Below are 26443 nucleotides of genomic sequence, written 5' to 3' on the forward strand. Positions count from 1 at the left end.
CAGCCCAGCCACACCCCCGTCAGGCTGTTATCACCTGCCTTACATACCTCAGCTGCCTCTAGAATCATAGCTCCACTTACAGATCCTGTTGGTACGAATAGATGTCAGTGTCAGACAGGAAGCAGAAAAGCAGCATCAAATCTCAAATCACTTCTGTTTTGTTTTTGTCTTTCTTGGAGGTTTAGGTAACACATGGAAGTTCATAAAATGGTCTCAGAGGCAGGGGCATTGGTGGAGGGAAGAGCAGTCGGGATGGACCCATGTGGCCACCATGTCTGACCAGGCCACACCCCCATCCTTCAGTCTGTGGTGGTTCCTGGTGGGCTGGGGGTGAAGACAGAGCTGAGCATTCCCCTCACTCCTGTCAGACTCCCCATTCGTGCCAGGCAGTGAGCTCTCTGGAATTGTACTTTCTTTTCCCTGGAAGGAGGGCAGCATTTGACCCAGTGCATATGAAACTTTCTGGGGACATCTGTCTTCCTCTCCTGGCTTCTGTATTCCTCCATGTAAGGGAACGAGAGGCTGACTCTTCTGTCACCCCTGGAGCTCAGGAGAGAAGGAAGGAAGAAATCTGAGGAAACAGAAAGAACAGTTGATGGTTAAATTTCTTTAACTACTAGAAGATTTTGTGTGAAGAAGTCACCAGGAGGGGTTGGGTGAGGTGGCTCACGCCTGTAACCCTAGCACTCTCAGAGGTCAAGGCAGGTGGATCGCTTGAGCTCAGGAGTTCAAGACCAACCTGAGCAAGAGTGAAACCCTGTCTCTACTAAAATATAGAAAAATTGAAGCAAGAGGATTGCTTGAGCTCAAGAGTTGGGGGTTGCTGTGAGCTATGATGACACCATGGCACTGTATCTAGGGTGACAGCTTGAGACTCTGTCTAAAAAAGAGAAAAGAAGTCACCAGGAGGGACAGTGAATTATTATGATGAGTAGTTTCAAGGAAGGGACACAAACATCTCCCCTCTCCAGCCCACTCATCAGGTCAGTCCCCTCCATGCCATGGCCACGGCACCCTCCCTGCTTGTCACCACCCAGGTCTGTGTGCACAGAGGCATTAGCAGGCAGCCAGCATGTGGTGGTCCCAGAGCCAGCCCATGGGACCAGCAAGGACAGGGAGGGTGGGAGACACAGGCCCACTAGGTGACCCATGTTGCGCCTGCTGCCCATATTGTGTGTTTGGGGTTTTGTTTATTTCCTTAAGTCTTTGGCCTGATTTCCTCTGTGCCAATGCCCCTGGGTCATGGAAGCAGAGCAGGGTCTCCACGGGGATGAGTATGGCAGTGACGCAAAGGGGTCATCCTCAGCAGGTGTGGGCAGGGTGGGAGGGTGGGGGCACTGATTCAGCCTCCGTCCCCAGTGAGAGGTTGTCCTTTGGATCAGACATCTTTTTCTGCTTCTTAGTCACATCCCTCAGAACCCTTAGTGAAAGTTTCAGTCTGGACCGCCCAGAATTAATTATTTGTGTGTGTGAGAGAGAGAGAGGAGAAAGAGAGAGAGAGACCACACAAGCTGGTGAGATGGAGAGGCATAGATAGGAAGGTGGAGGTGAAAAGATAAAAGAGAACAGGTGACCTGACTAAGAACTAAGAGATGACCTGGCTGTGAGGAGCGCTCCTTCTTTGATAGTAAAACATCTTATCTTTCTTTTTGGCTTCTTCATGAGATCAAGATCTCAGATACCCAAGGACGAATCTGTTGGTCCTCCTTTCACAATGTGGGACTTCTTGCCCTGGTGACTAGCCTGCTTCCAGATGGGAAAGGGCTTTCCTGAAGAGGAAGGTTGGACAAGCACAGTGGCTACCTGTCCTCCAGCCCCTGCTGGTGTCACTCAGAAGGATTGCAAGAAAACATTCCATCTTTGTTCTGTCTTCATGGGGTTCTGGTTTTCAAATGAAAATTCTTCTTCCTTCCATCCCCTTCTTCTTTTAATAAGCCTGCCTGCAGGGACCCAGGCCCTGCCCTCAGGGAGCTCACTTTCTCAGGGGCAGAGAGCCTGGGACCAGGCAGTCTCCCGCCAGCCAGGGTGTGGGAGGGTCAGAGGGGTTAGGACACTGCTTAGTGAGGACTTCTTGGCTCTTAGAGCTGTTGAGATTGAGTATTGAAGGATTGACACAAATCCTGGAACTGGAGATGAGATTGATTGGAAGCTGCATTTGGGGCAGGATGAACAGCTTTGGGGTAAACAAAGTCATCATGCCTCCTGGTGCCCTGACGACTGCAGTGTATAAGGAAATGCTAATGGTGGGGCGGGGGGAGGGGGAGCGGGCTGGGGACCTGCTCCAAAGGCTTAAATGCCAGGCTGAGGGGTTTGGACTTAATCATGTAGGGAATAAGAACCAGGAAGTGGGGGGGGGGGGGAAACAGCTGTATTTCAGAAGTATATTTCTTAAAAGCTTTGGGGGAAAAATGATGGCATTTAATCCAGAACTACTTTTACTGTTACTACTGGCTGCCTGTGTTTTATGGAGCAGCATTTGCAATTAGGTGAGAGTGTGTATGGTTAATCTTAAAATGTTTCCTCTGGGGGCATTGGCTGTATTTCTTAAAGGCCAGGAAGACCTGTCTTTGGGTGGAGCCCAAATTGTATTTAATGGCTCGCACTGGGATGTCTTCAGAGTCTAGACACCCACTTGAGGAAGAGTAGCAATGTGTGTTCAACCCCTTAATATTCATGTGGATTTGAACTCATATTTTTTCTAAGGAATCAGATGATTATGTAGTTACCCAATGCAGGTGAGTGCACCAAGCTCTGTACATGCAGTAAGGAGCCACCTCTAGGTTTATGGGGAATGTGGAGCCATTGCTCCGAGGATAAAATATTCATGAAATAAAGATGAGAACTGCACAAATGGGAAATGACTTGAGGAGTGAGGGATGAATCATCCATCGCTGGGCTGGGAGCTTGGAATTCTTGTTGCTTCCTGCCTTGCCTGCCCTCCCCTGGCCCCGCATCCATTGTAGATAGGGGCTGATAGAGGTCAGGGTGAATTGGGATGCTGCTCTGCTCTGACCTGTGGGCCAGCATCCTATGCATGGCCTGGACCCACTGCTGTCTATGAAGGACTAGATCCGAGGACTCCCCTTCTACCTCACAACTTTGCCTGCCTCTACTGCACTGATACCTCCTTCAACTGCACATAGAGATTTTTCTGCACTTTTCTCCTCTTCATTCATGCCAAACCAATAGTGTGGCACTGAAGATTCAACAGGGAAAGTGGGAAAAGTGACTAAGGAGGATCTGGCTCCGGGATTGCATAGTTCATGGTAGCCAAGGGCCTATTGGCACCCAAGTCCCTGAGAATTACGGGGAAGCACAATGCTCCTTAGGTCCTCTTCCCTGTGCTGGAAAAATTGCCTGTCATTTTCTCATCCCTCTTCAACAAACATTCAGAGAAGGCATCTTCACCCATGGAGCAATGGGGCTCAGAGTGGCAAGGGCGGAGCTGGGGTGTGAATGACACGTCTGTTCACCTCTGTTCACCTGCTGCCCCACAGATGCAGGCTCATCTGGGGGCCAGGACACTGGGCTTTTCATTGCCTGTATGCACAAGCTCACATTCCTACATCACATCCAGAGGATTTTGGGAATGAAGGGTGTGACACCGTGTTCTTCTGTGGACCAGCCTCCTGGCTTCTGGCTCCTGGCTAGGTATTCACATGCTCTAAACTGCAGGTTCTTACTTCCACAAGAACCTGGACTGACAGCTAAGCCACCAAGATTGGATGGCTTGGCGTGAGGATGAGGGGAATGAGCATGCATGTCTCACCCCTCAGCCCAGGACTTTCCAGTAAGAAGGCACTAAACATTTCTCATACACCACTGTCCACCTCAAAACCAGCTCACTGCCAAAGTCACCCTTGCCTGCCCCCATCACCAGCTGCCTCCCTTGCTGAGTGTGATTCCACATTGCCAGTAATTGTTTACCTACTTGTCTCCAGCACCTCCTCACCTCAGCATTCCTATCCATTGACCACTCTCCGGAACAGAGGAAGCTCTCGTTAAGGGGTGATGAATACAATTCAAGTATTGAGCACCTTCTACGTGCTAGGGACCAAGATGGATGCTTTACTGAGAACATTAGCTCATCTGGTAGCAGAAGCTCAAAAGTGTTTATCGAATGAACCATTCTGGGCTCTGATAAAGAAAATGTTATTCATGTTAAACTGTTGTGTAATCATTGCAGCTGGATCGATGGCTTTCAATTCTCACAGCACATCAGAGGTGATTAATTCTGGAGCTTTTTAGAAATACATATGCTTGGGCCTCCTTCCCCAAAGGATTCTATTAGGGAGATCTGGGCTACGTAATTTCTAAAATCTCCACTTGTGGTTCTGATATCCTGCCAAAGAGGAAAACCACTGATCTGTGCCAACCTTCCAAGGTGAGAAGCTACTGGGAGGAATTGAATTTGAATAGAATGAGGTCCCTGTGGTATGGGAAGGGTGGATTCCTTGACATATTGATGTAGTGGGAAAGAGCCCAGGGTTTGGAGACTGGGAGATGTAAGCTCTGGTTCTGATGCTGACACTGTATACCGGCTGCTCCCCCCATGAGGTGAAGTGGTGTTGGTTCCTCCTCATTGCTCTCTCCTACAAAATCTGGAACTGAGCTGATAAGAACTCTTTCTCCTGATGCTTTGGAATACTACCCACCATCTCCCAAGATCACTGCACTGATTTAGCATCCATCTCCTTGCCCCTCACCTGTCCAGTGCTCTCAGACTCCCAGCTCAGCCCATAAGGGTTGGGCAAGTGTTTAGAGCGTCACTGAAGAAGATCATGTTGGTGGCATCTTTCCCAGCTGTTGGGTCTCATTTACCACCTGGTTGATCTCAGTGGTACCAGGAGAACACTGCCAATGACCATCCCGGTCAGGTGGGAAATCTCTCATCTCAGTTTTGCTCCTGTTTGACTTAAAATGGGAGCTGTTGGACTGTAAACAAAGTCAGTTCTTATGAGTCCCATGTGTAATAGGCTATTACAGAGATGATAGTTTAGTTAATTACCATTTTCCAATACACTGTATTATTTCCACGTTGGTGAACAGAGGCTCAATTACAGAACTTTATCTCTCTGCAAGACAATGCCTGGGCGAGGTTCCCCCGTAACCTCTGTTGGTGCATCTGTCATCGTGTTTAATACGGGGTGAGAAACACAGAGCTGGAATGCAGTCAGATTCACGGGTAAACACAGGCAGTGAATTTTATGTCATATTCAGCGATGTTTGACTGGGTCAGTTACCTACAGTAAATTAATGAAGGCAGCAATAAGTTTCCAAGTCTCTTTCCACAGCTGTCATTACCTGGCTGAACGCTGAAACCTAGGGATAATGAGAATGTAAACTGATGTAGTTCACATAAAAAAAGCTCATTATTTGAGTTTGCATAACATAATAGAATATAGCATTTTGTCTAAAAGATAGATAATTATGCATATCACTCCTGCCTCTTTCCTTAGGAGGCTGATTACTCCTGCCTCCTCTTTGCTTGGCTGGACTCACAGAGGGTGCAGCTAGACGTTACCTTATGTGTGCTAAATCTGTGGCCCCAGCTGATGCAAGACCACGCTTCCGGGGCTTCCAAATAAAGTGGTCTTCTGTTCCTCCGAACCTCAGCTCTGGCCTCCAGAGGCAGCAGCAGGAGAAGGGAGCTAGAAGCACGCTGGTGAGAATTAGCAATGGGCTGCATTATTTTTCCAGAACAGATGGGGAAGTATTTGCTGTAGTTGGACTCATTTTCTTGTCCAGTCAACTAATTGAGGAGGCTCATGATGGGTCCTCTTCTCCTAGGGTTTGTCCTGGTGCTACCTGGAGCTACCAGGAGTAATGAAATTTGAATACAGTGACCTCCCACAGGTATGGGAAAGATAGATTTCTTGTCCTTCATCTGGGATGGGAAGCTCTCCCTGGAAAACTTGTTCATTTGGTGTGGACATGGTGTCCTGATGTGAAGATGTTAAAGACTAATGCAAAACTACAAGTGGCATTTGATTTGCACTCACAGATTTGCAGTTCTTAGAACTGCTTCATCTGTTTTTAATTTGAAGTAAGGAAAACAAAAAGGTAGGTTAAGGAAACCATTTTTTCATTCAAGCTCTTCCTTTAGAAAGACTAACTGAAAAGTAATTGACTACCTCTACACAAGGTCCCTGGGTTGGTCTTTATTCTAAATGCTTTGGTATTGCCTGAGCCAGCCTTCCCTGCAGCATTTATTCAGCGTGGTGCCCGTCCTCTTCTCCTTGACAATCCACCACCCTTCCACCTCCTCTCCCTTGCACTTCAGTGGTGAAGCCATGCAGCTCAGAGATCACCCTTGATCACAATTTTCTTCAGGGGATTTTCACTGGTCTGCCTTCCTCTGAAGCGCTCTCTCTCTCTCTCTTTTTTATTAATTTTAAATCATAGCTGTGTACATTAATGCGATTATGGGCCACTATACACTGATTTTACAAACAGTTTGACACATTTTCATCACACTGGTTAACGTAGCCTTCCTGGCATTTTCTTAGTTATTGTGTTGAGACATTTATATTCTACATTTACTAAGTTTCACATGTACCCTTGTAAGATGCACCGCAGGTGTAATCCCACCAATCACCCTCCCCCCTCCCTCCCCTCCCTCTACTAGGTATATACCCAGATGACCAAAAATCACATTATAACAAATATATTTGCACCAGAATGTTTATTGCAGCCCAATTCACAATTGCTAAGTCATGGAAAAAGCCCAAGTGCCCATCGATCCACGAATGGATTAATAAATTGTGGTACATGTACACCATGGAATATTGTGCAGCCTTAAAGAAAGATGGAGACTTTACCTCTTTCATGTTTACATGGATGGAGCTGGAACATATCCTTCTTAGTAAAGTATCTCAAGAATGGAAGAAAAAGTATCCAATGTACTCAGCCCTACTATGAAACTAATTTACGGCTTTCATATGAAAGCTATAACCCAGTTATAACCTGAAGATCTCTTGATGTTTGTTTCCCCAGCATTAGGGAGAGAGGGCGCCTTGCTCTTTATCCCCCATTTCCAGTTCTCTGAGTTTCTGTGGCCTTCATAAACTGGAAATTAGCCTTTTCCTCTTTCCAAATCCTGGCAAAGTAGGAGCTCCTTCTGCACACTTGCCTCATCCCAGCACTCAATTCACTCTGACATAAAAGGCCATGCCCTCTCTTCTAGCCACCAGAATCCAGAGTAAGCACAGCTAGAAATAAGACACTTGCTCCCTTCTTCAAATTTGCCTGCCTTGATTTCTTTCTACCCCTAAAGGGGTCCTTGAAGTCTTCCAGGGAAAAGTAGAAGTGAAGAAAAGATAATATTATGCAACTAACTAGCTCTTTCAATAGCAACCAGGAATACCTGGTCATTCAGTTTTCCTTCCACGGAAATGAAAGTGCCAGTGAAGAAGCCTGGCTTGTCCAGCCTTCTCCAAGCTACACAGAGAAGGAAAGATTATATTATTAAACCTTAAAATTTTCTCTGAACTTCTCCAGCTTCCAGGCTTTCTGGTACCAGTCTTCTGCCCTTCATACATTCTGAAATGAAAACCTCCTATAGATGCAAACATTTGCAAGAATGGTTGTGGCACCAGCTTTGACTAATGTAGATGAAAGGGCTGCATCATGAGCTTAACCAGAGCTCACAGCAGCACTGACAAGGCTGGGGGTGCAGGCTTGGTGAAAGGTGGGGGTCAGGGCTTGGTCAGAAACCCAGGACCCAGGCAATAGGAGCATGGTCTTGGAAGAGAAAGCTTGGTGGAGTGCTGCTGAAGGAACAGATGAAACACCAACCATTGTCTGTCTTATCTCTTCATTCAGGATTCAGATTTAATCCTGCTGTCCTTGTTTGGGTCATGATTGTGTCTCTTGGTAGGTGGGTCACCTGCCAACCTGTAATCCAGCAGGAATAATAATTCTCTAAAAGCAAATAAACCATGCACTTCTTTAGAGATCGCTGATGCCAGGTGGCACCAAGCCATGCCAAATACAGTAGCAATAAAATAAAAGTAAAAATAGTTTCACATGCAGAAATGAAAACAGAAAAGATAAAACACACAAAAAGGGGCAAAATTGCCCAGAGTTGGTTCAACCATGGTACAAGATAATTCGGAAAATAATTTGAGTTTGGTTTGTTATGAATTTTACAAACTGTTGAAGGAGTTGGTGAAAGTATGGTGTGAGTGATATTTAGCTGACCAAAGGAGGGAGATGGTATTCTCCATCCAGTTCCTCCAATTTCACCCATGACACTTGCCACCCAGAGGTGCCCTCAACTCAGTGAGGGTCTCCCGGTATCAGTGGGCTAAGCTCTGCTTATGTGGGGCTTCAGGTCTCTGGAATCTTAACTCTGCCTCTGAAGCTCTGCCATTCAGTGGTTTCTGATGCCCTCTCCCCCTGTGACACAGTCTGCTGCTCCCCGAAACCAGCTTTCTCTTCTATTCTTAGTTTCCTCTTGCCCCAGAATAAGTTCTCCAGTATCTTATGAGTGTCGCTAGTTTTCTTGTCCTGGAGAAGTTTCTGGGAATGACAGCAGGTGTTTCTCCAGAAACCAAATTCTGTGTGCTAGCCATGATCTCAGAAAGGTGTGGAGAGAGCAGTGGTCACAGCTTCTCCAGGCCAGGCACTGGGGCAAGCTATGAACTGCAGAGCATTGCACCTCCTTGCTTGAGAAATGCTGGGTTGAGCCTTCAGGCCTAGCCCTGTGGCTGGTACACTCACCTGGGGGAGCTCATGCCCATCATTTAGACGTCTTCCTCTTGGGGGACATCCTCTCTCATCAGCCCCATAGGAGCTCAAAGTAATCACTGGGAATGGCCTTTCATTTCACATGGTTCTTTCTATTTCCTTTCAAAATCATGTTCAGAACTTCTAAACTTCTTGGTATTTTTAATTAATTCCCTCATAAGGTTGACGAGGTAGGATCCTTTTCCTAATATAAGACGTCAACATTAGACCACCTACAGGGTAATTAATGTCTTATAGCTAGGCCTTGGCATGGTATTTCTCTTGCAGTCTGACCTGAGGGAGGGTGGGCTGTGGTCATCCGGTGTGCAGCACATTCAAAGGGTAATATGATTCAAAGGGTAATGTGTGGGATATGCTAGGGGCTCAAGGACCATTCCCTTTATTCCCATGGGACAACTTTTTTTTCAACTTCTTCTGTCTCTGCCAGCTCTTCAAAGCACCTTGTCTCAAGAGTTATCTCTGAGCATGGTGGCAATTCCCACCTGAACACAGAGGGGAGTCAGGATGCAGCCAGGGCCTGCTGGCAGGGGCTTAGCTACAAGGGGTCAGTGTCCTAGCTCATGGCCTCCCCAGATAACTGTGGGTTAGTCTACCATTGAAGGGAGCTGGGAACAGCAGGGTGGGTGGTGATGCTCACCGACAGCCTAGCAGGCTGACCAGGCTGCTGTCTCCAGACAGCTGGAGTTTGCATCAAGCTAGCCTTGGCTCACAGTTGGTCAGGGGTTGAACTTGCCTCTCTGTGCTTTCCCTCCAGGACAAAGAGGTGAATCTGGAGCAGGTCCACCGGCGCATAAACAGCCTGATGGATGAAGACATTGCTCACAAGCAGATTTCCCCCGCATCCATCGAGCTCTCTGCCCTGGAGATGGGGGGCCTGGCACCCAGCCAGGCCTTGGAGCCAACGCGAGAGTACCAGAACACCCAGCTCTCGGTCAGCACCTTCCTGCCAGAGCAGAGCAGCCACGGCACCAGCCGGACACTGTCGTCAGGGCCCAGCAGCAACCTGCCGCTGCCACTAAGCAGCTCAGCCACCATGCCCTCCATGCAGTGCAAACACAGGTCGCCCAATGGTGGGCTGTTCCGGCAGAGCCCTGTGAAGACCCCTATCCCCATGTCCTTCCAGCCCGTGCCCGGAGGCGTCCTTCCAGAGGCTCTGGACACCTCCCATGGCACCTCCATCTGACCGCGCCGCCTGCCCTCCTGCCCGCCCACCCACCCGACCAGCAGAGCTTTTTAATACAAGGAAACAACAACACAAACCACACACATGCACACAGACACACACAGAGACTCTTTCATTTTTCTTGTACATATGTGTAAATAATGACAGAATGGAGTGGGGTAAAAGTGTATTTTGAATATTCCCAATTTTCGAAGTCAGTAAAAAAAAACAAAAACACAAAAACTGTATGAATGACTTTGTAAATTTTGTTCTATATGAATAAAAAGGCAAATTACTTGTGATCATTCTGAAGTGCCAAAGGAGCCCCTGTTCCTGGGCCTTTCTAAGGGCAGGAAGGGTGACCATATAAGGAGCCCCCCTCCCTCAGGGAGAGAAGAAAGGTGAGCCCCACATGCCGTCTGCTGCCTCGTCCCACGGCTTCCTGCCCTGTTCCTTTGCTCCTGGCCCCTCGTTCTTCCTGGTCCAGTCACATAGATAATGAGTGAGTCTGTAGCCAGCATGGGCTGACCCTGTTGGGGCAACCCATGTAGAGGGTCACCAGCTGCTCCTGGTAGCCTGGGACTGCAGAGGTGTCCGGGACGAGATGTGTCACAGTGTACGGTAGTGTGCACTGCCCCATGGGCCTAAGAGAAGCTGCCCATATTGGGGTGACAGTCTCTGAGAGCTTTGATGCTGATGTGTCTAGTGTCATCCTATTGGCTCTGTTTCTTACTTTCATTTCCAAATTAGAATTCTGGATAAGTGACAGGATGGGGGGAAGAGGACAGGGAGGCTGGGCAGAGGTGGGCTTGGCCTGGTGGAAGGTCTGTGGCACAGACAGATGTCAAGTGTGCTTGGTCGCATGGCCCAGGTGTGGTAGTGGGATAAGAAACCAACTAGGGGAAGACCTCTTAGGCTTGGGCCCATGGTCCTGTGTGAGAGTGAAAAGTGTGGTCACAGCTGCAGGGAGTAAAGGCTTTGTTGTTTTAAGTAAAAGGTTCTTATTGGAAAGAGTAAGAGGAAGTGTCCCAGTTGAGTGGACTAGAACAAAAGTTGGAGGGGAGAGAAAGGGGACACTTTTCATTCAGGTCAGAGGAAGCCTTGGTCCTTAGGAGAGAAGCTTCACTTTGTGTGATATAGGACAAGTAACTCCCTGCCACATCCCAGGGAAGTTGTTTGTGGTACCAAAAGTAAAGGTGTGTCTCTGGGTTGAATATCCTACAGGCATCCTGTGGGCATTCTTCCCAGATGGCCCCAACACAAATATTCTCTCTAGGTTCTACCATGTTCTCTAGATCAGGAGTCCTCAAGCAAGGGAGAGCTCAGAATCTTTGAGATGCTCAAGCCTATGCCTGTGCTGGGGAGCCTGCCAGAAACCCAGTTTTGTAAAGTTAGGACAACCTGACAGCCTCACCTCCAACCAATGCCCTCTCTGGGGAAATAGACTGTAGAACAGGAGAAAGAACCATTAGGAATAGAATTGGAAGAATCTGAGTTTTATCACTTCAGTTGCTCTTCTAAAGGCAAAGGTTATTCTAATCTCCTAAAGTGTCAGGATGGAGGACACAGCCCACATCTGGCACAAAGGGATGGGGCTTCCACCTCCACCACTAGCAGCAGTCAGGGAGCTGAGAGCCTGGGCATGTGGTCATGGAGAAGTACAAAGTCCTATTGATTGCCTTTCCCATGGCCTTCTAGAGTGTTACTCGAGAGAGGTGTTTATGAGGGTGCTAACTAGCCCAGGATTGACTCCTCTCCTAAAGTCCTGAGTGATATGATGGAGCAGTAAGGAATGACCACATCACACAGTCAGCTAAAAGCACCCTGGGGAAGATAGTGTTTGTAATTACCTTATTTATCTCTGGATGCTGAGCATGGCCTGATGTTTGTGTTACCCAGGGAATTCATTGACAACTCGCCAATCACAACATGTGGAGCGTGGGGCCAGGCATGCCTCGTGGGCTACCATCACCCTGAAAAACAGCAGCCTTTGTTTTCTATCAGCACTTTGGGGGCCCTGCCCTGGATGATCAATTTTTCATATATATCTCTATCTATTTTTTTAATCAAACTCTAGTTTCATTGCCTTATTGTACAACTAAGTCTGATTTTTGTTTTTTCCCTCGAGGTGACCTGTCTTTGGGGTATAGCATGTTGTCTTCTTTGATGGCTTTGCTTAGAAGTGGTGTCAGGAAAAGCAAAAGAAATGAAGGGTGTGTGTTTGTAAAAGAGAGAGAGAGGAGAGAGAGAAAGAGAGAGACAGCATCTACTAGAGAAAAGGATTCTGCTTATACAAAATCCTTATACTTTATAGTATTATTCTTTATGTCTTTTTTTTTTTAATTTTCTACCCTTGGCATGAGGGGAAATGATTGATATTCAAGCAAGTTCTCTAGGAAAAAAAAAAAAAATCTTCCGAGCTCAGATTTCTGTGTCAGCTCAGAATGTATCGATTTTCATGCTTTGCTCTTTGGATTTATAACTCTGTGTAGACTATTCCATACATTTTAGGTATATTTTGTGCCTTCAGACACTGCAAATAATAATCAGCATTTGGATTAAAGTTGTTTAATAATAAATCTTGTCTTTGCTCCCTATGCTCTTATTCTCTGGGATGGAGAAATGCTGTCTGCTCATTTCTGGGCAAGCTGAGGTCATGAACTGATTTCTGTCCCGTTAGCATGGACAGCATGAGGGAAACCCCTCTCAACCAAGTGGGTCTCAAATGTCCCTGGAGGGGGGCACACCCTCCTCACCCAGTGTATTTTCAGTCTTCTGACATCAAGTCGTGGGTGGTGACAGGCTGAGCAGCAATTCTAATTTTTGGTTAACATGACAATTTTCATTGAAATGTTAAGTTCTTGGAAGACTCAGCAGAGAACTGCGCTATTATGATACATTGAGAATTCTCCCCATGGCCTGGTGCAATGCACATCTTTTTAATTGTCAGCTGACTTTGTTTCTTCTCTCATCTCTATACCTGCTCTGACTTCAGATAATTGCTTCCCAGTGCTTAGGTCTGAGGGCTAAGGGCCTGCACCCTGGGTTTTCAATATTTGACCCTCACAAGGTCTGTGGTTATGTTTTTCCAACAGATATTATATATGCTCAGTTATCCTATAGGCATGGAATCACCAGCCTCCGTTTTTGGCCCCCAGATATCTGTGCTTCCCAGCCCACCTCTGACTTCCAGGACTTTGAGAGAGAAACAGCTCTCCTGTCAGTCTTGGAAACAGATCCCTTCAGTAAGGCTGACCCGAAGAGGCTGGTTTTCATGGATCGATATCTCACCCTTCAGGAGCTTCAAGGAGAATGTCTGGCCTTAGTTTTCCTGCCCCTGTGCAAATGAGAGGCTTCACCAATGTCTGGGCAAGTACCGCAGACTGGGGCTGGGGTGTTGGGGGATGGATCTCCCGGGATTATCTGAGCAGACAGATGGAGTTGGACAGGAGCAGCTACAGGGCTCACCAGGGGACTCTATTTTCTTAAGATAAGCTCCCAAGTTCCTAAGTTCAAAATCCCCCAAATTGTGCCAAGGCAAAACTAATTACCTACTTATGTCTTTTCAAACACTGAATTCTTCTTTATAGCTCAGGACGCATTAATGAAGAAGCGACCCCTGGACCCAAAGGCCATGATGACAAGGACAAATGTGGAGTCCCTATGGCCTGTGCCTTTTCATTTACTAATCACTCCATTTAATAATAGATGACAGAAATGTTATTAAATATTTTAAAATATTAAATTTAATCATTATATTTTAAATATTATTAAATATTTCACTTAATAATGGAGATGGACAATGTCTAATGGATAACTCCAGTCTCTGTGTGACCAAGGCTAAAAGGTTACTTAATCAAGTGCCTCTGCCTTTGTTTTCAGGAGACCTTCACTCCCAGAAGTAGACGAATTCATATCTGGTTCTAAAATAAACTATAGCCTTATTTTGTGCTCCTAGCTTTGGCAACAGAGTGTGAGATAAAAACTCAAAATATTTATAACTGACCTTTTTTGTTAAGGATACAATAAAAGAGATGATGCTTTTGTTCCTAGCGTAACATTTTTCTATATCTAAGACATTCCTTTATTTCATTCCATTAGCTGTTTTTAATACATAAAACCATCTTTGATTCTTACTATCCTCAGCCTTCATACTAAGAAACTTCAGATAAGTAACTTTCCTGTGCCAGTAACTTAAATAATTATCTTATTTATTTTTTACCTTCTCAGTAGATGTATTTACTTAGAAGAGACTATTTATGAAAGAGGTGATTTTATTTGAGATAAATCAGGTGAGCTAATAGTCACCTCGTACAAAAGAAGAAGGGACATTTGTTTATAATCTCCACCCACTCCTGCCTCCCTAGCTTTTATTCCCTTACCTTTGAACTTGACATTGAACACTGAATTCTAGAGAAAGGTGACATTCTTTCTGTATCTAAACAACACAAATGGAAACAAAAAGCCTGTTACAGAAATTTGCAAAGCCTGATGGTTGAGATTTGGAAGAAGGGGCACCAAACTGGATGCCCAGTATCTTGACTGGGTCACTTAGGGTGAGTGATCAAATGTGACCCAAAAAGAACTTATGTTCTGGCAGATTCAAGCTTACGGTTGCCAGGGGCAACTCAGGGGTGTCTGAATATAGAGGAATATAGAATATTCACCAACACATTGAGACTTACTGATACCGGAATAAATATACACAGACACATACACATAGGCACATGCCTATGTGCAAACCCTCGGGTCGGCACAGGCACACCCAGCAGATCAGGCACGTGCATCCAGACTGTAAAAGCACACAGCAGTGCACTTGGGTGACACATTAGGTGGGGATCTGCACATCAGAGATCATAAACAGAGCTGTGGACAAATGAGGCTGTTTCAGAATTTCCCTACTCGGTGCACAATCCCGAGGCAACAATCAGCCAAGCATTTATCTGCAATCAGCCACCGAGGAGGGAGGTACACCTCTTGCAAAGTGGCCTCTCTCCTGCCAGGCTGCCTGGCGTCCACAGCAAACCCTCCCTCCATCATCAATCCCTTGCTCTAAAATCTTAATTTTCAACTAGAATCCCCGAAATATGCAAAAACGTCTCAACTCATGTCATACTAACTCAGAATCAAAATGTCCATATATCGTATGCATATTGGCAACCATTTATGGATTAGGTATCATGTTCCAGGGGCTATATCATATCCTTTAACTATAAATGCTCTCTTGTTATCAAATTAGGTGTGCAAGGCAGAAATTACTTTCCCTATTTACAGGTAGGAAAATTGAAACTCAGAAACACATAGTCCCCAACTTGGTAAGAGACAGAGCTGGGATTCACTTTTTTTTGTCTGCCTCACTTCTTAGTGTGGCACTCCTGCTGGTGCAGCTGGCTCTTTCCCAGCACTCAGCCTCTGCCCCTGTGCTGACCTCCACTGTCTTCAATCCACAGGTCCCTCAGCCTTTACTTTGGCTGCCTCCTCTCCAGTGGCCTCAGGGTGGTTGGTGAGTATCTGCTTGCACACCCCCATGGTGGCTGTGGCTACCCTATGCTAACAGATTTATTGCTAACCACAGACACAGGCTAGGTTCCTACTGCCCTGAAGAAGGCTCAGCCATGTAGGGCATCCAGGTGTTCAGGCTCACTCAGAGGATGGGCTGTTCCTCCAAGGGTATCTTGACTGCCCAAAAGCAAGCCTTCCTTCTGCAGAAGGTAAACTGTGTATCAGGCCAACGGAAGCTCTAAGGCTAATTAGTGCTCTGAAGAGCTTTGGGGTTCTCCCCCAGAGCAGGGATTCCTCCCCTCCAAATCCCATGATAGGCCTCAGAGGTGGCTGAGAACCTCCTAAAAGTATTTGCCAAATTGCTGAGTGCATGTACATGTGAGTATTTTTTTCTAGGAAGGGGGGTTATATTTTCCAATATGTTCTTAAAATTCTCTTATAAAATCCCTAAGCCACTGTCCTAAAGGGCTGAAGTCAGGCAAACCTCTGCATCTCACTCTCCCAACATCAGTGTTTAGGTGGAACCCCATTTGGGTGCCCATCGGAAATGGAAAATGATAGAGAAGCTAAAAGGAGGGAGTGTGGGAAATGCTTTGCAGATAGGGCCTTGGAGACTTGACTCAGAGATGGAAAAATCCCACTAGCAGGGTGCCCTAGAATCCACAGGTGATAAGATGTTGGTGCCCTGATCCTGATATGTAGGAAGGATATTCCTTTTTACTTCTTTGAGTCTCACTACTTTATTTGTATATTTGTGACAATGATACCTATCCCTTTGCTTTTTGTGAGAATTCCACAGTTAGTAATCATAATTATTTCTGCAAGCTATTGAATTTTATTATATGCCAGAACATTTCCTGTAACATCTCATTTGTTCCTATTATTTTGGTACACAGTTGGCAATGAGAAAAATGGGGCTCCAAGAAGTTCAGAAGTATGCTTACATGATGTCCTAGCCTGGGTTGCCGTATAACAAAATAGTACAGACTGGCTGGGGGTGGTGTTATAAACAACAGAAATGTATTTCTCACAACTCTAAAGTTTGGGGAGTCCAAGATCAAGGTACTGGCAGATTTAGTTTCTGGCGAGGGTCCACTTTGTGGTTCACAGCACTTCTTGCTGTGTCCTTACGTGGTGGAAGAGGCAAAGGTCTCTCTGGGTCTCTTTACTACAGGCATTAATCCCATTCATGAGACCCTTGGCCTAAGACCTAATTACCTCCCCAAAGGCCCTACCTACTAATACCATTAACTTGGGATTTAGGATTCCAACATTTTGAAGGGACACAGACATTCATGTTATAGCACATGGCGAAGACAGATGACATCCAGGCAGCCTGAGTACAGAGCTGTTACATTATTACTTTATATATGCAGGCGTCATCCCTAGGCCTAGGATATACTGGCACTTGCTCTGTTCTCCCAGGCTTGGCTTCTTGGGAAAGGGGTTCAGGAAGAAGGAATCTATGTTTTTTGGACTGAGACAAATGCTAGACAAATGCTGAATGTCAATAAAATAAGTTAGACCTGGTTTTGTGTTTTGGCTCTGGACTTTCCAGCTGTGTGATCTTGGATTTGAAGTGATCAGAATGAATTCCCAGAGCTACCTGTGATTCACAGTTGCTGGAATGTTTTCTCAGTTCATAAACTTCCTTCTTCTACTAACTGAGTTTCTTACAGAACCTATACAGATCCCACAGGCCAGATCTGGCCTCTGACAACTAGGCCTTGCTTGCCTGTGTTTCATGACAAATTACTTTTTTCCCACATTACTTTCATGGAAGGTGGTATGACCTAGCCCTCATTCAACAGGTTAGACTGGGGTCAGACAGATCTGGCTTAAAATCTGGCATTTGCCACTCACTAGATGGGTATCCTTGGTCTTATCATTGTCTCTGACCCTCTGTTCCCCTCATCTGTAGAATGTAGAATGGATCCTGAGTCCTGAGCCTGAGCTGGTTTGAGGATCAGTGACAATGCAAGTTCAGTGATTGCACAAATACATTCTCATCAACAGCAGCTCTTGTAATTTGCACACCTATGGCATCCTGCTTCTTGGTGTGAACTGCACAGGCTTTGAGCTTAGCCAGCTATCTCATCTGTAACATTCACATGCACAACACATCCTTCCAGCTTGTTTTCCAGGGCAGAGGAAGGTGATACATCCATTTCCACCCCTACAACTGGGCTGCATGCTACAGACCTCATCCTTGTCCCACTGGGAGCTGACAGTACCAGAAGCCCTCACCGCTGTTCCTGAGACCCTCTCAGGTAATAATTCTGATTGTTCTCAGAAAGCAAATGAAAAGCATCCTGGCTTGCCTGGGAAGGAATGATGTGATTGTGAGCTGTTCAGCCAGAGCCATCTCAGCATCTGCTGGGCATGCTCAAGATGAAATGCTGGCGAGAAGACACGGGCTCTGGGAGACAGCCTCTCCAGAGTTGGTGGGGTCATTGACGAGTCCTTCAGAATACAGCATGAGGGGTAAGGTTCATGGCCACATATTGCATAAAACCTCAGACCCTCAGGGACTTCATGAGGTGATGGCCCTTTACTTCTGAAGAAGGACCCAACTCCTTTGGTTGAATGGGAAAATAAATACGCACATTTAGAGCTATGAGGAGTATGCATGCTGAGTTTATTTTTCATTTGCTCTGTCTGTGCGCATGTTTTTTTTTTTTTTTTTTTTAATCTTCTCCCTCTACCTTAGATGTAAAGCCATGATGGTGGCTGAATCTTCCTCAGTTGGCCATTTTTCATCTGGTCAGCCTAAGTTATCTCAGATGCTTGTTGCATTTCAGAGAAAATGGCAAGAGTGAGCTGCTGTGTCAGTAAGGATCCTGCATGATAAGAAAAAGGTGGCACATGGAAACAGAGGAGTTCTATTCAGATAGATGTGGACAGGTGGAGGGTGGTCACAGAGGAGTGAGAAGCCAAGGGCTAGACACAGCAGTGCACCACGTGCCCCTGGAAGGCCCCCACACAGAGGAGGGGTGGCAGATATTCTGACTATGGTAACTGCCTGACAGCAGCTAAGGTCAACTCCAGGGACGAGCCACCCCACAGTGTTCCCACCACCAGCAGGAGAAATACAAGCTCTGACTTCACAGTCTCCCACTCTCTAATCTTCTGCCAACTCCAAGAGCAGAGGGCAAGGAAGCCCACTGAGCCAGCTCATGCTGACCAGCCTCTGGGGCACAGAGCAATGTGGATAAGGATGGAGAATGGATACATGGCAAGGGAGAAATAAGACATTTAGCATAGCAGGGCCCAGAGGAGAAAGAAAAGGGCCTCACATGGAATATATGCCCTCCTTGCCCTGGGAAAAGTCACCATTCTTCTCCACTAGAAAATTAAGAGATCTCTTTTTGAAAAATGCAGAAAGTAAGTCTTAGGGTAATTAAGTGTTTTTGCTTAAGGTGATTCAGCTAGTTGGTCAGCCTAAATAAAGCCATTGCTCTTTCCATTCTGGACTTCCCCACATGTTCAGAAGATGTACACACATCAGGCAGAAGTCACCTCCCCACACCTGAGTCTCAGACACCAAGGACCACAAGCTCATCAGTAAGAGTAGGGAGAGTAGAGTACGCAGAGCTCCTGAAGAAGACAGCTATCTGCCTTTTCGCGGTTGGGGTAGCGTAATTGTGTCCTGCAAGACTCTAATTTGGTCATGGGAGGCCCCTGTTCTGAATGGATGCCCAAAAAATACTAAGGCAGGGAGTGACACAGGAGCCAGCATGTGGTAATCAGAAAGGTGTGCTTTTGAAATCAAGTTCTACTATTTTTTAGTTGCATGACCATGAGTAAGTCACTTAACCTCTCTGAGCATCAGCTTCCACATTTATGAAATCTACACAATGAGAACAGTGGTTTTATCTCAAAAGTTGAACTAAGAAAACTTGGAATAAATCACGTAGTGCCAGCATCAGGGGCTGAGATAGAGCAAGTACTCAAAGATGGCCATTATTAGTATAGGAAATTGTTCACAAATCACCTAAATACAAAGCATTTGTAAGTATGCTTTTAAAAATATATATAATACACACAAAAGGTACATATATCATAAATGTACAGTTCATTTTAATAATAGCATGAGTGTTCTTGTGAAGTTTCAAAGCCAAAACAAGAATAAAACATTTCTAGGCCTCCGGAGGCCCTTCTGGTGCCCCAGTTAACACCTATGGAAGTCTGAATGTAAACAGTATTATTAATCTAATCTCTAGAACCAATTACTAGTTTCTTCTAGTTTTGAAATATGTAGATAGAATTAATTCTACTTTTTTGATCTGGTCTTTTTCATTCAACATTGGCTTTAGCTACATTTCTGGACAAAGTTCATTTTTATTACTCTAGAGGATTTCTTTGCATGACTATGCCACAATTTGTACCTTCTATTATTGATAGACTTTTGATTTGTTTTCATTTTAGATTATAACAAACAGTGTCCCAATGAACATTTTTTTGGTACATGTTTTGGGTGAATTTATGCACGCTTTTGCTTTTCTGATATATTGGTGGTCATAGGTGTGTATTTGTTCAGCTTTATATCAATAGTGCTAAAAAGTTTTCAGAAATAATTGTACTGATTTGTATGTTTTACTACCTATTTAGGAATTGCAGTTGTTCTGCATCCTCACTTAACCCTGACGCTATATTTTCATTTTCAGCCATTCTGGGGGAAATATGACATACCCAACTGCAATTTAATTTGCATTTACTGATGATTAATGAGGCTGAGGGTTTTTTGTATATGCTTATTTGCACATTACTTTTGTGAGATGTCTCTTTTTTCCCACACAATGAATGCCTTTTCATTCTCTTTCTGATATCTGTTGGTGAATAGAAGTTGTTCATTAACTATAAGTTAATGTATAAACTTTTTCTTTATCCTCAATTCTGGTTGTGTTCTGTTTCTGAAATCTTTTCCTGCCCTGAGCCATAGAGGTGGTCTCCTGTTTTCTTATGGATATTTTGTCGTTGATGTTTGTTTTGCCTTTATGTTACATCAGCAATCTGCTTGGGATTGATTTTGAGTGTGATTTGAGAAGAAGGTTACAATACATTTTTAAATATGGATGTTTGATGATTCCAGCAATAATTTATAGAGTAGTCCCTTCTCATTGTATTACAACGTCAGATTTATAGTAAGTCAAGTGATGTTATGTATGTTGGCCCATTTTCATATCATGTTCTGATGATTTATTGGTCTATTTTTGCACTAATACCACATTGCCTTAGTTACTGTAGTCTTGTAATCAGCCTTAATATCTGGCTATGTAAGTTGATTCTTTGTATGTTCATATACATTTTAGAACTTACCATCCTATCTTTCACAAAAATCCTCTTGAGATTTTAATTATAACTGCATTGCATCCACACATAAATTTGGAGAGAATTAATACCTTTCCATTTCTTACTTTCAATATTCCTGTAAAAAAAAAAAAGTATAAGATTTGTAAGTAGATTGAAGCTATGCATGTGTGTGTAATATGGTCTTTTAAAATCAATAATTAATCTGATATAATTGCTAATGTATTTGGGTTTAGATCTGTAACCATTATGTTTTCTATTTGTCCTTCTTGTTCTGTAATCTTTTTTTCCATCCTAATAACTAAAATAATGCCTTGTTATTTAATGACCTCTCTCTGTTACCTTATTGGTTATACAATTTTATGTTCTCTGAATTCTTAAAAAAAATTACCCTAGAGATATAAATATATGTTTTTACCATGCCCAAGACAAACTCAGGATTTTAAAGCACTTTGACTCCATTTAACCTCCTTCCATCTTTTACAGTTTTAATTTTACAAACTTTTTTTGAACAACAGAATAAATTATTATTATTTCATATAGTAAGCAATCATTTGGGCTTTTCAATACTTATTTTTTTCTCTATCTCTTCATTTCTTACTCTTTGTCTCTGTTTCTTCCTGGTATATATGTTTTCTGCTAAAGAACCCCCCTAAGAATTTTGTTACCAGCTGTGTCCCATGCTTCACATCTGTAATCCTAGCACTCTGGGAGGCCAAGGCAGGTGGACTGCCCAAGCTCACAGGTTCAAGACCAGCCTGAGCAAGAGTGAGACCCCATCTCCAAAAATAGCTGGGGGTTTTGGTGGGTGCCTGTATTACCATCTACTTGGGAGGCTGAGGCAAGAGAATCACTTGAGCCCAAGAGTTTGGGGTTTCTTTGAGCTATGATGCCACAGCACTTTATCAAGTGTGACCAAGTGAGACTCTGTTTCAAGGAAAAAAAAAAAAAAAAGAATTCTGTTACCTGTTGGTCTGCTGCTCCTCTTTTTTTGGGAGAAGACCAGAAATACATCTTTGTTTTATTTTTTCTGTCAAAGAACATTTTTACTAGATACAGAATTCTAGGTTGGCATTTTGTTTTGTTTCAGCACCTTAAAAATGTCATTCTTTTGTCTTCTGGATTCCAGAATTTCTGTGGATGTTACTTCTCAGTGTTGTAACTTTTCGTTTGAAGGTTAATATGTCTTTTTCTTCTGGCTGACTTTAGGATTTCTTTTGTCTTTGATATTCAGCAATTTTACTATGATGTGTTTAGGTGTTACTTACTTTGAATTTCTCATGCTTGGTTTTTCAGAATCTCTGAATTTATCAGTTGTCATTTGTCAGTTTTGGTAAAATTTTAGCCATTTATTCTTTCTTTTACTTCAGTGGCTCTATGTGTATTTAAGCTTTACTTTGAAAAATAGTAATCATGGTACATAGTTTTCTTAGCATCCTTGCTGTATTTTCCATTTCTTTCTTTTTATCAACTTTCTCCAACTTCGCTATTTTTTACAAACTGATTGCATCTTTTTTTTTCTTTATCCCAAAGTCTAGATCACCCCTGTGTCTGGGTTATTTTTTTCTTCTATATTTATTATGTTTTTATTTTTGTGTTTTTGTTTCTGTGAAGTATTTCAAATTTTTATATATTCATAGTTATTATAATAACTTATTATAATAAGCTATATTTTATGGTCCTTTTAGGTTCATAACATAATTGAGTGGAAAGTACGAAGCATTTCCATTATCTACTGACCCCACATATGCAGAGCCTTTAGCTATCAATATCCAGCACCAAAGTGGTAACTTTGTGATAATCAGTGCAACTAATTGATGCATCATTATTGCCCAAAGTCCATTATTTATGTTAGGGTTCACTCTTGGTGTTGTACATTCTGTGGTTTAGGAAACATATAATGACATATATCTTAGTTCCTTTGTACTGCAAAAGCACCCAAGACTGAGTAATTTACAAGGAACAGGAAATTTATTTTATCACAGTTCTGGGACTAGAAAGTCCAAGGTCAAGACACTGGCCGATGCAGTAGTCTGGTGAGGGTTACTCTCTGCTTCAAGATGGTGCCTTGTTTCTGCATCCTCCAGAGGGGAGGAACACTGTGTCCTAAAAGGATAAAGGCAAGAGGGCCAAATATTACATGAAGTGTCTTTCATAAGTGCCTTAATTTTATTCACAAGGGAAGAGCCCTTATGGCCTAACACCCGCTTGAAGGCCCCATCTCTCAACACTGTCACATTGGCCATTAAATTTCAACCCGTGGACTTTGAAGGAGACACATTCAAACCATAACAATAGAGTATCATGCAGAATAGTTGCTCTAAAAGTACTCTGTGCTCTGATGATGTGGGTACACTACTCCTGACCCCTGGCAACCACTGATCTTTATAGTTTCTCCTTTTTAAGAATGTCATATAGATGGAGTCATATAGTATATCACCCTTTCAGATTGGCTTCCTTTCACTTGTCAATATCCATTTAAGGATTCCTCCATGACTTTCTATGGCTTGATAGGCCATTTATTTTTAACTTGAATAATATTCCATTCTCTGGATATGTCACAATTTGTTTTATTTATTAATCTAATAAAGAATAGCATGGGGCTGAGTTTGGCAATTATGACAAAATCTGCTGTGAATAGCCATGTGCAGGATTTTTTGGTAGGTATATGTTTTTACCTCATTTGGGTAAATATCAAAAATTGCAACTGCTGGCTTATATGATAAGACTATATTTAGGGTTGTCATAACTTGCCAAACTGTTTTCCAAAGCAGCTGTATCCACCATAATATATGGGAATTCATATTGTTCCACATTTGGTGCTGTCAATGGATTTGGACTTTGGTCACTCTGAAAGGTATGTAGTGGTATCTCATTATTATTTTAATTTGCAATTGCCTAATGGAATATGATGTGGAGTATCTTTTCATATGCTTATTTGCCACTCGCATGTATATTTTCAATAACAATCCTTTATCAGATATGTCTGTTGCAAGTATTTTCTCCCAGTATGGCTTGACACTCTTGACAGTGTCTTTAGTAGAGCATAAATTTTTAATATTAATAAAGTCAATGTATTAGTTTTTTTCTTTCTTAGATTTTTCCTTTCCTGTTATATGTAAAAAGCCATTATCATATACAAGTTCATCTAGATTTTTCATTAATGGTATTTTATGGGAGTTTTAGTTTTGCATCTTGCATTTTGATCTATGATTCATTTTGAGTTAATGTTTCAAAGGGTATAAGGTCTCTATAGAATCCTTGTTTATGTTTTGCATGTGGATGTCCACTCATTCCAGCATCATTTGTTGAAAAGATTATCTTTTCTCCATTGCATTGCCTTTGCTCCGACATCAAAGTTTGGTTGACTACATGTATCTGGGTCTACTTCTGGGCTTTCTAGTCTGTTCCATTGATTTTTTTAAATTCTCTTGCTAAGATCAAACTGTAGCTTTATAGTAAGTTTTATGGTCTGATAACCTCAGTCTTCTAACTTTTCTCATCTTCACTATTGTGTTGGCCATTCCAGCTCTTTTGCCTCTCCATAGACTTTACAATCAGTTTTTCTAAATCCACAAAATAATTATACGGATGTTACTTGAGAGTAGGTTTAGTTTATTGATCAAATTGGGAAGAACTGACATCTTAACAATATCAAGTCTTTCTATCCATGAACATGGACTATTTAGTTCTATGATTCATCAGAGTTCTGTAGTTTTCCTCATACAAATCTCATACATATTTGACAGACTTATGCCTCAAAAATTTTGTGGATACTTTTATATCTTCCTTCTCAATCTGTATATTTTCCATTTCCTTTTCTTGTCTTAGTGCATTACCTTGTTTATTTGCATAGTTTTAACAATGCTGAAAAGTAATGGTAAGAGGAGACATCTTTGCTTTTCCCTGATCTTCTCAGTAAAGCTTCTAGTTTATTACCATTGAGTTTAATGCTAGCTATAAGTTTTTGCTGATCTTTTTTTATCAAGTTGAGAAAGTTTGCTTCTGTTTCTAGTGTGCCATGAGTTTTAATCATGATTCAGTGTTAAATTCTGCCAAATGTTTTCCTGCATCTACTGATATGATCATGTGCTTTTATTTTGTTTGGCCTGTTGATAAAATTAATTACTTAATTGAATTTTTAAAGATTAATTAACCTTTCATAAATGTCATTTGGTCAAGGTGTATTTTTTTTGTTTACTTTTTTGGGGATTCAATTTGCTAATATTTTGTGGGATTTTTGCATATATGTATGTTTATGAGAGATATTGCTCTGTAATTTTATTTTCTCATAATGTTTTTGGTTTTGGCATTAGGGTAATGCTGGCCTCATAGAATGAATCAGGAATTATTTTTTTCCTATTTCTTGCTTCTAGAAAAGATTGTGGAAGACTGTTGTAATTTTTTTTTTTTTTTTGAGACAGAGCCTCAAGCTGTCACCCTGGGTAGAGTGCCATGGCCTCACAGCTCACAGCAACCTCCAACTCCTGAGCTTAAGTGATTCTCTTGCCTCAGCCTCCCAAGAAGCTGGGACTACAGGCGCCTGCCACAACACCAGGCTATTTTTTGTTTGTAGTTGTTATTGCTATTTGATGGGCCCAGGCTGGATTCGAACCCACCAGCTCTGGTGTATGTGGCTAGCATCTTAGCCGCTTGAGCTACAGGTGCTGAGCCAGATTGTAATTTTTAAAAAAATTTTGTTAGAAGTGATCAGTGGACATTTGACCTTGATTCTTTTAATTTTGGGAGGTTTTTAGTTATTAATTTGAATTCTATAGTAGATATAGGCCTGTTCAGATTTTTTCTTGTATGAGTTATGGCATATATGTCTCTCAAAAATTTGATCTGTTTCACCTAGCTTATTGAATTTGAGAGCATCACGTTGTTCATAATATTCTTTTACTATCCTTTAAATGTCCATGTGATCTGTAGTGATGTCTCCTCTTTTATTTTGGAAGTTAGTAATTTGTGTTTTCTCTCTCTGTCTCTTTTTTTTTTTTTTTCACATTGGCGCTGGGATCAATGATCACCAGCTGCCCAGGTACCAAAAAATTATGGTTTTGAAATCTCTTGATATTGATTCCACACAAAGAGCAGTTGAGTTGCCCCATGAGAGCCTACAGTTGTTTTAAAGTTCTGGTCTGAGAAGTCCAACACCCCTGACATATGTAAGTATGGCTCTGATGTTAGCTCCATCGCTTCAAATAGTGCTTTTGGCTTTTAGTGTACTTTATAAATTTTTTGTTGTGAGTCTGGCATGACATATTCAGTAAAAGCAGCTTTGGTTAATAGGCCTTTATTAGTGTGGTGCTAAGTGAGCGGGAAGGGGCAGCGTAGTCCTATGATAATGTTTTCATCATTTTGTAAGCTTATGCCCCTTGGTTACGAACTTCACAAATGCTTCTCAGCTTCCTGCAGTTCTGCCAGATGTGAAAAGACAGTTAGAGGGGAGTAGAGTTGGATGTTTTTTCTTTCCCAGGTTGGTTAGGTTCTGATAAAGCCCCAATAGACTAGGCTTTGGTAAGACAGTTTCTCTTGACTGCCTTTTTTTTTCCCCCCCGCAGTTTTTGGCTAGGGCTGGGTTGGAACCCACAACCTCCAGCATATGGGGCCAGCACTCTACTCCTTGAGCCACAGGCACTGCCCAACTGCAGGTCTTTTTAAGAACAGCAGAATGTTCTGGCTGAGTAAATTTCCTCTCTTATTTTCAGAAGTATG

At 43.0% G+C, this 26443-nt stretch overlaps 1 protein-coding gene and 1 pseudogene across 3 annotated transcripts in view; one reads left to right on the forward strand and one right to left on the reverse strand.

Moving 5' to 3' along the window:
* The window catches only part of GRID1 (glutamate ionotropic receptor delta type subunit 1), a 752005-nt gene extending 741787 nt beyond the window's left edge, over nt 1-10218 (forward strand). For all 3 annotated transcript variants that reach the window (XM_053586010.1, XM_053586009.1, XM_053586011.1), the window contains one exon: nt 9506-10218. In XM_053586010.1, coding sequence (XP_053441985.1) covers nt 9506-9934 — 429 coding nt within the window. In that variant the 3' untranslated portion in view covers nt 9935-10218. The remainder of the gene's footprint in view (nt 1-9505) is intronic.
* Nucleotides 10219-25731: 15513 nt separating this feature from the next.
* Nucleotides 25732-25890, reverse strand: LOC128582904 (uncharacterized; annotated as a pseudogene).
* Nucleotides 25891-26443: the final 553 nt, after the last annotated feature.

The sequence above is a fragment of the Nycticebus coucang genome, chromosome 3 (genome assembly GCF_027406575.1).
Source record: "Nycticebus coucang isolate mNycCou1 chromosome 3, mNycCou1.pri, whole genome shotgun sequence".
Classification (NCBI taxonomy): domain Eukaryota; kingdom Metazoa; phylum Chordata; class Mammalia; order Primates; family Lorisidae; genus Nycticebus; species Nycticebus coucang.